Source organism: Anser brachyrhynchus, assembly GCF_964034855.1.
Source record: "Anser brachyrhynchus genome assembly, chromosome: 23".
NCBI lineage: Eukaryota > Metazoa > Chordata > Aves > Anseriformes > Anatidae > Anser > Anser brachyrhynchus.
In genome coordinates this window covers 2,303,318-2,317,263 of record NC_137716.1, presented here as the reverse complement: position 1 = coordinate 2,317,263, position 13,946 = coordinate 2,303,318, and the positions used below count along the sequence as shown (strand labels likewise).

The 13,946-nt window shown below is 69.3% G+C and overlaps 1 protein-coding gene across 1 annotated transcript; it reads right to left on the bottom strand.

Moving 5' to 3' along the window:
- Positions 1-163: 163 nt before the first annotated feature.
- On the bottom strand, positions 164-13,328 carry HCN2 (hyperpolarization activated cyclic nucleotide gated potassium and sodium channel 2). The gene is made up of 8 exons (XM_080565768.1): positions 12,825-13,328; positions 7,044-7,467; positions 4,907-5,068; positions 3,583-3,801; positions 3,182-3,328; positions 2,655-2,895; positions 2,308-2,472; positions 164-2,010 (listed from the first exon to the last, which is right to left on the bottom strand). The coding sequence occupies exons 1-8, from the start codon at positions 13,292-13,294 to the stop codon at positions 1,079-1,081; spliced, it is 2,760 nt and encodes a 919-aa protein (XP_080421894.1). The 5' UTR covers positions 13,295-13,328; the 3' UTR covers positions 164-1,078.
- Positions 13,329-13,946: the final 618 nt, after the last annotated feature.

Here is a 13,946-nt window from a genome sequence, read left to right as displayed (position 1 = left end):
CTTTGCTGGCGGGGCAGCAGCTCTGCAAAGGCCAAACCTGCCTCCTGCAGCCCAGCCTGGGGCTGTGCCTGCTGGCAGCGCCCGAGCACCGGGAGCGCGGCCAGGAGCAGCCGGAGCCGCGGCAGGGAGGGACGGTGCCGAAGGAGAAGCAGAGACGGAGTCGTGCATAGCTCTGTCAGGTGCTGACGTTTATTGCACAGGATGGGCTGGATGGCAAGGTGGGCGCTGGGAGCGGGGCCCTGTCCCCCCAGCTCTGTGGCTGCAGGGGGGCACGTGGCCCCTCGCTCGGGGGGCACTGCATACATTCAGTGGGGAAGGCTCCGGCGTGCCAGGCTGTGCACATGTGCACCCGCACCTCCTACATCCCTAGGTGCATGCGTACGCTCGGGCACGCCTTTACACGCGCGGTGTGCGCCTTCCCCAGCCTGCCAGCCAGGGGAGCCCAGCGCTGCCTCACCAGCGGCTGCCCCTGGGGCACCCCAGGGCTCGGCTGCAGCAGGAGGGAGGGTGGCTGAGCTCGCCCCCAGCCCCAGCGCTGGGCTGGCACCGGGGGCTGGTGTGTGCACGGGGTCTCGCAGTCCCGCAGGCCCCACAACTTACCTCCAGTCCGCGACCGTCACCCCTCGCCATCGCGCTGTGGGAGGGGAGGCAGGGACACGCGGCGGCGCTGGGGCTGGCCAGCGTGCCTAAGCCCCCAGGGAGGTGCCTGCGGATGCACACATACAGGTTTGTATTCAGGTCATAGATATCATATACAGCGTTGATCACGGGGGATGATGCAGCTGTGGCTTCTATGGGGCAGCCAGGGGCAGTGGGGCACCCCTGCAGGGAGCAGGAGATGGGGCCAGACTTTGGTCGGAGGTGACAGAGCCCCCAAGCCCCCCACCCCCGGTGGGAGGAAGCCGGGGAGCGGGGCTGGAGGTGGCCGGGGGGGGGGGGGGCAGAGGTGCCCCTGGCGCGGATGCCTCGGTGGGGATGTGCGGGCTGGGAGCAGCGGACACGGGGCTGGCCGCCCACACCGCGGCCCCCCCGGCGCACCCGTCCCCGCGCCCGCCTGGCGGCCGGCGCAGTGCGGAGGTCACAAGTTGGAAGACAGCCTGGATTTGGCCGGGTCCGTGTCGGGCGTGCTGCCCACCGAATCCTTGCGGGCCGCCCCCGAGTCCTGCTGCAGGGCGGGCGGCCCTGCGGGCGCCGGGTGGGACAGGGCCCCCCGCGAGGAGGCCGGGCCCCGCAGCCCGGCCGGGGGCGCCGAGCTCGGCGAGGCGGCGGCCGGGCCCCCGCCGATGGAGGCGCAGGACTCGCGCGCCGAGGCCGGGGGGCTCTGGGTGCTGCCGGCCGCCAGCCCGTGGGGCAGGGAGGGCTGCGAAGCCGACAGGGGCCGCGAATCCTGGCTGAGGCTGCTGGTGTGCAGCGCCTGTGTGCTTTTGTGGACGGCCAGCCGCGGGGGCGAGCCGGGCGCCTGCTGCTGGCTCAGGGAGAGCTGGGAGCCCAGCTGCCCCTTGGCACCTCCGTAGGCGAACGTCCGGCTGGCCAGCGGGCTTTGGGACGGCGGGCTGGCGGCGGCGAGGGCGCTGGTGGAGGCGGGCAGGGCGGTCGACGGCGCCTGGTCCTGCGAGGGCGACGGGTTGGCGTGGGGCGTGGGGGGCTGCGGCTGCTGCGGGGGGCTCTGCTGCAGCAGCACCGGGGAGACAGCGAAGGGGCTGGGCACGGCCTGGGCGTACTGCAAGCGGCGCATCATGCGGGGCGAGCCCAGCGCCATGGAGCCCACCAGCGGGCTGGCCATCTGCGGGCAGAAGCTCATGGCCACGGCTTGCTGGAGGGTGGCGATGGCGGAGGTGACCTGGGGCTGCACCGGGCTGTACATGGCCGTGTGCTGCTGCAGCTCCGCCTGCTGCACCATCTCCCGGTCGTACTTGACGATCTCCTGGATGATCTCGTTCTCCTGATTGTTGAAGACGCCCGAGTTGAGGTCGTGCTGCACTTTGTGAAGCAGGATCGAGTTCTTCTTCCCTGCAGGAAGAGGGGCGGGGTGGGGAGAGCGATGAGCCCCAGTGCTGGGGCTGCGCCAGGCCCCCCGTGCCAGCAAGGGCTGTCCTGGCCCCTCACCACCCATCCCCACGGCCACTTCCAGGCACTGCCACCCCCCCATCCAAGCACCCCGCAGGGTCCCTGCACCCCGGTGTTCCCATCGCGCCCCTTTGGGCATTTGCCCCCCCGTGGGCACAGGGACCGGCAGCGCCGAGGAGCGCCGCAGCAGGATGTGCCAGCAGGAGGGTCCCCGCGCCCCCGCAGCCCCCAGAGCCCTACCAATGCGGTCGAGGCGGTCGATGGCCACGGTCTCGAAGGCCCGTCTCATCATGGGGTACTCCTCCAGCACCTCGTTGAAGTTGTCCACGGAGAGCGAGTAGAGGCGGCAGTAGGTGTCTGCCCGGACGCTGGCTGTGCGCCGGCCGCGGGTCAGCAGGCAGATTTCTGGGGAGGGGAGGTGCAACGGTGCCAAAGCCAAAACCCCACCAGCAAGAACTGGAAACTGGGCGGGGGGCAGGGGCAAGGGGCGAGAGCCACCGAGCCCAGGGGATCCCAGGGCAGCACGAGCATCCTGGTGCCTCTCAGACCTTGGAAGGGGAGCCAGGCTCAGGACCCCAAGAGCTCACCTCCAAAGTAGGAGCCGTCGGAGAGTTTCATCTCCTTGTTGCCCTTGGTGAGGATGCTGACCACGCCGTGCTGGATGAAGTACATCTTCTTGCCGATGGTGCCCTCGCGGATGATGTAGTCGCCCGGCTGAAACACCTCAAACTTCAGCTTGGTGAGCATCGCTGTGACAAAGTTGGGGTCCGCGTTGGCAAACAGCGGCATCGAGGCCACCAGCTTGCGGCAGTTGAAGTTCACGATTTCCTGCAGGGGAAGGAGGGGAGGAAGCAGGTGGGGAGGTGGGACACAGTCCCCGGAGGCTGGCTTGCGCACGCAGAGGTGTCAGCACACTCAGGAACAATTGTGCAAGGACTCAACCACACTCGGAGCTGCAAAGCCAGAGCCAGAGGTGTGCGCGTGTCCTGCAGGAGTGCTGAGACCTGCAGCCCCCCCTCATGGCTGGGAGCAGGGGTTCCCTGACCACAGGGGGGGGGGTCAGGGCGGGGGCCCCTTCCTCCCAGCTGCCACCCTCCAGCCCCCAGGACCACACCTCGCGCAGGGGCTCGTTGAGCTCCCCCAGGATGCTGTCCTCGTCGAACATCTTGCCCTGGTAGCGATGCTCGTAGTAATCGTGGATCTTCTGGCGGAAGTCGGCGGGCAGCTTGTGGAAGGACATGTACTGCTCCACCTGCTTGTACTGCGCGGACAGGGAGGGTGGCAGCGTCAGCCGGGTCGGGGTCCTGCGCCGCTGGGTCCAGCCCCACCGCCCCGTCCACAGCGGGCAGAGCAGCCCCAGCCCCAGCCCCAGCCCCGGCTGCACCCGGAGCCCTCGCCCTGCTCCGCTGCACCCGCAGGCACCCACGCATGGGGTGGGGTGGGGGGGGCGCTGGCACAGGCAGGCACAGGACAGGAACCGTGGTCCCAATCCTGCCCAGTCCCAGCCAGCCCTACCTTCTCCTGGTACTGGCGCCGGGAGGAGTCCAGCGACTGGATGAGGGCCGTGGCGTGGCCGATGAACATGGCGTAGCAGGTGGCCCCCACGATCATGCTCAGCATCGTCAGCCAGATGTCCGTCATGCTCTCGGGCGCCTGCTTCCCGTAGCCGATGCAGAGCATGTGGCTCATCGACTTGAAGAGGGCGAAGGAGTACAGCTCGCTCCAGGAGTCGTTCTGCAGCGCCGGAGAGCGCAGCAGTCAGCCCCGGGGGCGCGCAGCTGCGTGCGGGTGCGAGTACTCGCACACGTGGGTACAAAGCGCGGCCCTGGCTCAGGCCTCCGCTTGCAGCTCCCAGCAGTGCTAAGCAATATGATTTTTGTTGTTTGTTTGTTTGTTTTTCCTGACAGTCTCACCGCGCAGGTGAGATCCAAACAAATCCAAACACCAGGCACCAGCTGGGTTGGCAGCGGTCCCGCCGCGCTCTGCTCCCTTCACAGCACCCACCAGACTGGAGGGTTTCTGCACCTCGCTGTCCTGCCTGGCTTCGCTTCAGCTCGCCAGCCGTTCTGCACGTTTTACGCGGCTCTACAAACACGCAGAGAGCCCCTGCGAAGCGCCGTGCAGGGCCCAAGCCCCGACGGCCTGGCAGTCGCGTTCTCGCAGCACTGCCTGGGGGCCCCCTGCCCAGCTGGCGATGGGACGGGCGGGGGGGCTGCAGGGCTGGCCACGCACAAAGCCTCGGTTCCCCTCGAGAACGGACGTGGCGGTGAAGAGGAGAGTGAGATGGGGAGCAGAGGACAGGCAGGAAGGCAGGCAGGGAGGGAAACCAGCACAGGGATAGAAACCCGGCAGAACGGAAGGGATGAATGGTGAGAGAGCAGGATGAAGATGAGCCTGTACCGGGGCTGAGATTGCAGGGAGCAATTAGCAGTGTGTCCCATTATTTATTAATAGCAGCTTAGTTGCTAATGAGAAGGGGATGGAGGCAGGGGACAGGGGCAGAGCCACATCAGCATCTTCCTCCTGCCGGCGATCGATCGCTCCCCACGTCCTGAGAGCCGTCGTGCTCTGCCAGGGCGAGCGGCGCTGGGGCGAGCGTGTCCCTGGGCCCGGACCCCGGGAGCTGGGCGGCCCCTCGGGGAGGGCAGCACCCGGAAACCACCAGGCTGCCAGGGGCACAGGATGGGGGGATGGATTTGCCTGAAACTGGGATGGGATTTCCATAAGGCAATCCCTGCCTTGTGCCTTCATCCCCGCTGAACTGCAGGGACAGCTTTGCGGGGTCTCTGTGTCCCCAGGGCCGCCCGGACCAGGGCGCACTGTGCCCCCCAGCACTCACCACCATCCCGTTGATGGAGACCCAGCAGTTCTGGGGGAAATCCTGCAGCATGGGCACGAGGAACTGGAGGCAGCCGTCCCAGTGGCACAGCAGCAGCATCATGCCGATGAGGTTGATGATCCTCATCACGGCGCTCGCCAGGTCGTAAGTCATGTGGAAAATCTGCAGGGGCCGGGGCACAAAGGCGGCCGCGTGAGTGCGGGACCGGGACCGTCCTGGCCAGCCCCAGCCGCTGCCCGGCCCCGCTGAGGGGGGCTCTCGGAGCAGGGGGGGGGTTTTGCCCTCCCACCCCCCAGCAGCTTTCACCCTGCAGCTCGCCCATGCCCAGGGACCGCTGCTCCCTCACAGATGTCCCTGGATGAACGAAGCGTGACCAGCCCCGTTGTCACCCACAAGCGGCTGCCTCCAGCATGAGCCTGTTGCGGGTCCAGCCCCGGACAGCCAGCCCCAGCCCCTGCCCCTGCTCACAGCGCGGCGTCAGCTGGGCGCAGGGTGCGGGACGCAGCCGCAGCCGCAAACACCTGCGGGGGCTGAGCCCCCTGCAGCACAGCCCCGGCTGCCCCGACACCGATGGAGGCGGGCACAGAGCGGGGCTGCGAGGCAGAACACCGCCCGCATCCTGTGGCACGAGGCTCAACCTGCACGGCCTCGGCCAAAACAGCCATTAACGGCCCCAGTCCTCCCCAAGGCAGCCGCGCTCCTGCTGCCTATTTATAGCCGGCGGGGTGCCTGCGAGCCGCAGCGCCGGGAAGCGCGGGTGGCTGCGGGCTTTGATCAGGATAAGACGGCTCGCGGTGCTCAGCGAGAGCCGAGGGCTCCTGGCCCCGGGGGAGAAAGGAGCAGGGCCGTCCCCGGGCTCAGCACGAGGTGGCTTTGATGGAGACGGCCCAAGGTGCCCCCGGCCGGGGCGGGTGCAGGGGGAGCTGTGACCACGGGTGCAGGGGGACCCAGCCCCCGGCCCTCACACGCGGCTGCTCCTTGCCCTGCGTGCCCTCACTGCCCCGAGCCTCCTGGTCACAGCCTTGCGTGTCCCCAGTGCCTCTCACCCCTGGGTGCGCACAGTGGGGGAAAGGGAGAAAGTCTCAGGACTTGTTCCTTCTCCTTTAAACTTTTTTTTTAAAGTTGAATTCAAGAAGCAAAAAAGAAGTCAAATTAAATACCCCCCCGTCTTCCTCCTGCTGCAGCTACAAGGCTGGAGCCCCACAGCATCACACAGAGCAGCTGGCACAGCAAGGGCACAGCAAAGGCAGGACAAGGGCACAGCAAAGTCACAGCAGCCTCTGCACCCAACCCTGGGGTCTGAGGCCGCTCATCCCAGCACGTGGGGGGGACACTGGGACACGGGGCTTGCAGGAGGCGCTTGCAGCACAGCCCAGCCCTCGAGGAGGGTGCAGGAGGGAGCAGGCAGGCTGGGATCTGGGGCCTGGGGACGAGCGAGGCAGAGGAGGGTGCGAAGGCAGCTCCCCCCCCTCCAGGCACGCGCGCAGAGCCAGCGCCGTGCTGCAGCGAGCACCTGCACGGCCGCATCCATCGGGGCTGTCAGAGGCTGCAGCCCACGCGCCGCAGCCACGCGGCGAAGCTGAGCACGCCGCATCCAGGCACAAAGGCACAGCCCCTGCAGCCCCTGCAGCCCCCCCAGCGTCCTGCCTCCCGCCCTGCCCCGAGGCCGGCGGCTCCTGCGGCGCCTGCAGCCCCCCAGGGCCCCGGTGGGGAGGGGGCAGTGGGAAGGAGCCCCCCGGCCACAGGTGGGGTGCAGCAGGATGCTGCTGAGCTGCTGGTGGGCACGGGGAGTGCCACCTGCCAGCGTGGGGTGCTGTCACCCGTGGGGTGTCCCCACGGACACACACACACGCATGCACACGCACGTGTACTCACAGGGCACAGCTCAGCGGCCCCAAGGAGCTCGGTGCTGCAGCGGACTCAGAGCGCGCCCAGGTCCCGGTGTCACACCGGGGACACCGGAGGACGCCGCCAGCTGCTGGCCCCATGCCCCCGTCCGCCCCCAGGCTCGTGGGACTGTTCCCATTCTCCATCCCAGAGACGATGCCGCAGAGACCCCGCTGACGGTTTGGGCTCCCCAAGCCCCCGGAGGGGGCCGGGCCGGGCCCCCCCCACCCGGCACCACGCAGCCCCTCACCTCCTCCCACTGGTGGATGTAGCGGATGAGGCGGGAGAGGCGGAGGAGCCGCAGCAGGCTGAGGATCTTGGTGAAGCGGACGATGCGGAGGGCGCGGGCTGTCTTGTACACCTCCGAGTCGATGCCCTTCTCCACGATGAGGAAGACGTAGTCCACAGGGATGGAGGAGACAAAGTCCACCACAAACCAGGTCTTGAGGTACTTCTTCTTGATCCTCTCGGGGTCCAGGATGATCTCCGTGTTGTCCTCAATGACGATCCCCGTCCGGAAGTTCAGCACCAGGTCCATCAGGAAGAAGGTGTCGGAGACCACGTTGAACACGATCCAGGGCGCCGTGGTCTCCTCCTTGAAGAAGGTGATGCCCACGGGGATGATGATCAGGTTGCCCACCATGAAGAGCAGCATTGTGAAGTCCCAGTAAAACCTGGGGGAGGACGGAGGAGGCTGGCACCCCGCGGCCCCCACGGGACCCGGGGCTGCAGCACGGCCCGACGCCCCTCCCAGGCACTGCCACGTCCATGCGTGGCCCCGTCCGGCCACCAGAGCCGTGACGGGTGGCAGGACCCTAGGGGACGGGCCACCCCGGTGTCACCCCCGCGCTCACCCCAGGGAGCACAGCCCTGCGCCTGATCCTGCGGGCCCGGGTCCAGGTAGGGCCGTGTGGGCGCAGGATGAGGCCCGGGGCCGCAGGGGGCTCTTGGTGCTGTGCTCCTTTTGCTGGTGGTCTGCCTGCAGCAGCACCAAGACCCCGACGGGCCCTGGAGCGAGGGGGGGAGACAAAGCCGGGCGCTGGTGGGGAGACCCCTGGCTGGGGAGCCGCTGCGGGACGGGGGGGGGGCAGCTGGGGACCCCCGACCCCCCCGACCCCCCCCACCCCGGGGGCAGCGTGCGGGTGAGCCGGGGCCAGCTCTGTGCCAGCACCTCCCGGGGGGGGACCCTGCACGGGGGGGACACACGGCAGAGCCCGGCCCGGGGGGGGGGGCTGCGGGAGCAGCTGAGCACGTACAACTGCAGCTGGAGCCAGCGCCGCCCGCAGCCGGGGGGGGCACCGGGGGGGGGCACAGCCGGGGGGGGCACGGCCGGGCGCCTCCGCCGCACGTCTGCACCGCGACCTTCCCGAGCACCGGCAAGGTCACGGCAGGACCGGGGGGGGCCCCGGGCACGGAGCCCCCCGAGCCCCCGGCGCAGCCCCGGGCACAGCCCCCGGGCCCCCCCCGCACCCGGCCCCTGCCCTTTCCCAATGACACCGTCCCCGAGTGAGCCGCTGCCATGGCAACCGCGAGTGATGTCACCGCTGCACAGGCATGACGTCACACGCGGGGCCGGCTCCTGGGTGCCCTCCGCAAGCTGCCAGCCGGGGGGGGGGGCACGGCACGGCACGGCACGGCTCGGTACGGCACGGCTCGGTATGGCACGGCTCGGTATGGCACGGCACGGAGCTCCCCTGGGAGCAGGGGGCAGCTGGGGGGCACTGAGGCCCCCCCGAGACCCCCGGCAGGACCCCGAGGTGCCGCAGGGCCGGCCACAAGCCTCCCCCTGGCTCACGCCAAGGCCCCCCCGCACCAAGCAAGCCCCAGGGGGGCCATCGGCCACGCCGAGCCGTGAGGAACAGAGACCGAGCAACCGCGCCAGCCGGGCACAGCCCTGCACCGGCCCAGGAGCCTGCGCAGCCCCACGGGGCCAGAACCTGGGGGACCAAGGGAGACGACACGGCCCCCATCGCCCCCCAGCACACACAAACGGGGCTGATCCTCGGGCAATCTCTTAGGAGGCCCGGCTGCGACACCAACACTTTGTTCCTTGGAGGGCAGCGCGTGCACGGAAGAAAAGATCCAGTCCAGGCTGCTAAAAATAGCTGAAAACAAATTAATTAGGATCCTTGCCCCCCCTTCACTTCTGACCTAGTTGAACCACAGTGATGGTGACAGGAGATGTTGAAGGCCTCAGAGCAGGGATGGCCGCTGTCCCCCTGCGCAGCTCACCCCAGGCCTGGCACAACAGCCCCAGCCGGGCGGCTGCGGAGCTGCGGCAGAGCCCCGTCCTGCCCCGTCCCCAGCAGGAGGGGAGGGCAGGGAGACCCTCGGACCCCTCCGGGTGGCAGCACCCAGGCGAGACACCGGGGACATCCCCACTCAGCCCCATCACCCAAGCACAGAGCTCTGGCGGCTCCTGGGGATGACCCGTCCGCCTCGGTGCCACGCATCGCTCCCCGTTAGCCTAATCCAGTCGACCAGGACGCTGCTGGGGCTGAGCTGCGTGCACCGGGGCCTGGCGGGCTTTGGGAAGTTGTAAGAAATACTCAGAGCCAAAAATAACGAGGTCACGCACAGAAGTGGGTTAAGAAGCCACCTGCAGAAGTTCAGCCCCAGCAGAGGCAGAGCAGCGCGTGCGGTGCCAAACACCCGCGCACACCCAAACCACGCAGCCGGGGCAAGTCAGCGGCGCTGCTCTCCCCAGAAGCTTTCACCGTGCGGTCCCTGGGGCTGGGGCTTCAGGCTTTGCAAAATGTCAAGGACACAAACCTGTAAAATCACCCTGGGACAGACAGCCCCAGCCTTTTTTCCTGATGAGTAAGCTGTGGCTTTTTGCCATCTCTCAGGTCTGCGTGCCCCACATTAATCCGGCGGAGTGGGCGCACAGTTCCCGTCACTGTCACCAGAGATAACAGCAGCAGCAGGCTCATCGGCAGGCACAGAGCGCTGGCATTCACAGTGTCCCCGCCGGGAGCAGCGGCAGGCTGCCAAGCCCAGGACCCGCTCTGTGGGGCCGCGAAGCAGCCAGGGCAGCCACCCGGGCGGCAGCAGCGCCACGGACACGGCTTTACACCAGGAGGAAGGCGGCAGCCAGGACCCGCACCTGCCCTGGACGTGTCCTCGCCCCGCGCTGGGGCAGGGACCCCCCTCCCGCGGCAGCGCCCTGCGGCGTGGGCTCAGCCCCGGCCCAGCCGCAGCGCTGCGGGTGCTGGGTGCGGGAGGCCGGGCTCGCCCGCGGCAGGCAGCCCCTCGCCGTCACGGCACCACCACCACCACTGAATCATCCGCTGCCTGCAGCTCGCATTACTAATGCAGCCGGCAGCTCCAGGTTGGATCCTGCTTCCCGGGCTGGATCCTCCCTCCCGGGCTGGATCCTGCTTCCAGGCTTATGCAAGTCTCCGGTGGCAAGGGAAGGGACGGAGCGCGGCGGCACAGCGCCCCTAACCCGTCACCCACCTCCCTGGGAAGCCCCGGCCCCGCTGCACGAGCCACCGCGCTCCCTCTGGGTGCTTGGCCTTGGGCACGAGGCTTCATATCCCGCAGGGCACCAGCGCCTGCCCCCGCACAGCCCTAAAGGGCTGCGAGGACGGGATCTGGGCCAGCGACATGCCCAAAGTCCCTGCAAAGCTAGGGCTAGACACAGGCCTGATCCTGGCTCCAAACCCCGCTCCAGGAGCGCTACCCCAGCTGCAGAAACACCAGCAGAAACAACGGCGAAGTCAATGCTTGCCTTTTTCTCCTCCCATCACTAAAGACCAGAAGTGGAGAAGATGGGCAAGGCGACTGAACAAAGCACCCAGGAATGAGGGGGCTCTGCTCAACGTTGTCTACTTCAGCCCACAATTTGCAAGGTTCTTTTACCAGGTTTGCAACTCGGGATCTCAAACAGCCACCCATGCTGCTTCCTAATAACTCAATATTTATGGAAATAGCGACTTTCCTTCCTGGAGCAAGCATGCCCCTGAATTTCGCATGAATAATCGCGGTGCTGCATCCAGGAGGAGACAGGATCTCTAAATGACTCCTATTATGAAATGATGTCACATATGCAGATGGGTAATGATTTTATCTTAAGATGGGAAAATGGGCTTTGCAGGGCAAACGTGGATGGGTTCATATCCATTAGCATTACTAGGTAAATGATGTATTTTTTTTTAAGGCAGGAATAATGTGAAATACACAGACACATGTCCTAAACACGCATGAGTGGAGTGGACTCCTCGCTGCTGGGCTCCCACAGCCCTACGTTGAGCTGATCTTGTTTATTTCCACATTTGTAGACTGGGCTAATGCATTGGTTCTCCTCGCAGCTCCTCCCCGCTGAGCAGGGAACTCTTCTACGCCACTTGCAGCATCACAGCACGGGCAGCGGCTCTTCTCCCGTGGGTTTGGAGTCGTGGCAGAGGCTCCAGGAGGGGACGGAGCCGCAGCGGGACAGGGTGACCCCCCCAAGGTCGCCTGCAGGGAGGCCCCGTGCTCCAGCAGCACCGCGGCGCTGCTGGCTCCGCGTTGGCCATGGAGCCAGGCAGGCTCTCACCCCGATGCGGTCAGCACGGGGCCCCATCGCCACGCCGCTCCCAAAGGTCCTGTGGCTGCGCGAGGTGAGCAGGGCACTCACCAGCTCCCCGGGAACCCCCACGGGTGGCAGGGGACCCTCCTGGCACAGGGACACTGCGCTGGCTGCCACAGCAGGGACCGAGGAGCTCCCGCGGGAACAGTAACGCCCTCGTGCCCGGCTAAGGCCAGGCGTCGCTCACAGCCCGGCCCTGCAGCAGAGCTGGTCCCCGACTGGGAACATGAGCAGAAACCTGCGTGGGCTCCCACCGGGAATGTCTGGTGTGAGGGTGAGGGACCCTGAGCGCGAGGTCAGCCCTGGAGAGGAGGCTGGAGGCCTCCGGCTGCTCCTCCACACGCCTCGGAAGATGCCGGAGCAGCACAGGAGCTGCTCACAAGGCCGGGACGCCGGAGCTGCAGGCGCTGGTCCCTGCCCCAAGCCTGCCCGGCCAGCACAGAGCCTCACCGCCCGCAGCCGCCTCCTCTGCCCGGGGACCTCTGAGCTCTCACCTGCGGGCTCACCCGCAGCCCCCGCACCCTGCACCGCTCTCCTGCACGGGGGTGAAGCCCCCTTGAGCACTAGAAGAGGGACAGAATGACTTGGGCCTGAGCCACTCGCTGCCTCCCGGCCTCTGGCTAAGGGCCCCCAGCCCCCTCGGGGTCACCAGGCCATGGGCTCCCAACGGCCCCGATCTCGGCCACCAGTCCCCAGAAGGGCTGTGCCGCTTGCCCCCAGTACGTCCCTCCTGGCAGCCCCCACCCAGCCCATTCACCACCGATCTCTCCCCAGGGCTCAGAGGGGGGAGACGGAAAGGAGGGGGTGCTGCAGCACCTTTCTCCCAGCCGCAAAGGCTGGACCTTGGGGACCTGGCCCTCTGGGGAGCGAGACGAATCCCTCAAACTCCTTGAATCTTAGGGATGGGATCTGGCCTCCTGGTGGGAAGGGGAACCTTGACAAAGCTCTGCGGGTCTCCCAGCCCAGGCCTCGGGGCCCTGGGACCCCAGGGGCAAGCGTGACTCCGTCCCCCGTGACAGCTTTAGGGCCCAAAGCCTGGTGGGAGTCTCCAGAGCATCCTCGCCGGGCCGAGCCGTTCCGAGGCCCTGGGAAGGACAAGGGGATGTCCTTGGCCGAGCACCCCGCTCGGGGGGGCAGCGGGCTGCCGGCACCCCCGGGTCGCTGCGCTGGGGAGGGGGGTGCCCAGCCGCCAGCCCCTCCCTGCACACACGCGGGCTGCGCCTTCCACCTCCAGCGCGGCTCAAGGTGCCCTCTCCAGGGCACGGCTCGGCCCTGCCCCGGCCGCGGGCCCCGCTCGCCCCCTCCCCGCCGCCGCCGGAGCCCCCCCGCCCCGCGCAGCCCCCGCAGGGGCCGGGGATGCCCGGGGCCGGCGGCGCTGCCCCGGGGGGCGCAGCCCCGGAGCCCCGGGGGCCCCGCGGAGCCCGGGCGCGGTGCGGGCGCCCCCGGCGCGGCTCGCACCTGAAGTCGCTGTAGGGGTGGATGATCCAGGCCCCCGCCGACTTGACGCGCTCCTGCTCCCGCTCCACCGCCTTCTGGGAGCCGAACATCCGCAGCGAGAACTTGTTGACGCCGGGCTGGAGCATGGCCCCGAACTGCCGCTGCATGAAGCTGGCCTGGCTCCCGCGGGCCTCCTCGCCCGCATCGTCGCCCTCCTCGGCCGCCTTGGCCCCGCCGGGGGATGCGCCGCCGCCGCCGCCGCCGCCGCAGGAGAAGGAGACCTTGGGCTCGCGGGGCGGCTCCGCGCCGGGGCTGCGCGGCGGCTCCCCGCGGCGGCACTCGCCGTTCGGGGACCCCTTCCCGCCGCGGCCCCGCGGCCGCCCCCCGGCCCCGCCGCCGCGCTTCGCCCCCTCGGCCGCCGCCGCCGCCGCCGCCGCCGCCTCCTCCTCGGCCGCCGCCTCCCCGCCCGCCGCGCCGCGGCCCGCCCGCATCCTGCCGCTGCCGCCGCCGAGGCCACCGGCGGCCGAGTGGCGCCCGCCGCCGTGCCGGGGGCGGGCCGGGGGCGGGCCGGGGGCGGGCGCCGGGGCCGGGCCGGCTCCGCAGCTCCCCCCGCCGGCGCGGCCCCGCTCCCCCCCGACGGCACCGGCCGCTCCCCGCGTCCCGGTCCCCCGGCGCCGCCGGGCCGGGAGCTGCCCCCGGGGCGCGCATCCCCCGCGGGGCTCCCGCCGCTCGGCGCGCCCCGGGCCCGTCCTCCCCCGACGGCTCCGCCGCTCAGCCCCGAGCAGCCGGCCGGGGCAGCGGCCGGGACCCGCCGCGGGGGCGGAGGCTCCCGAGCGCCACGAACGGGCTCCGGGAGCGGCGGCGGCGAAGCCCCGGGGAGCGCACGGCCCCGGAGCCGGCCCGGGGCGGCGAGCGGGGCGCGGGCACCACCTGGTGCTCGCCGCGCAGAAACGCACCCGGGGGTGCCCCGGAGCCGCGGCCCCGGCCCCCGCACCCTGCCCCGGAGCCCCCCCGGCGCCCCCCCCAGCGCCGGCCAATCTCCAAAACGCCTCCGAGCGCAGAGCCCCCGCCTGCCCGGGTCCCCCCCGGCCCTGCAGGGACACGAAGCGCTCCGGGAGCCGGCGCCGCGTCCTCGCTTCGGCG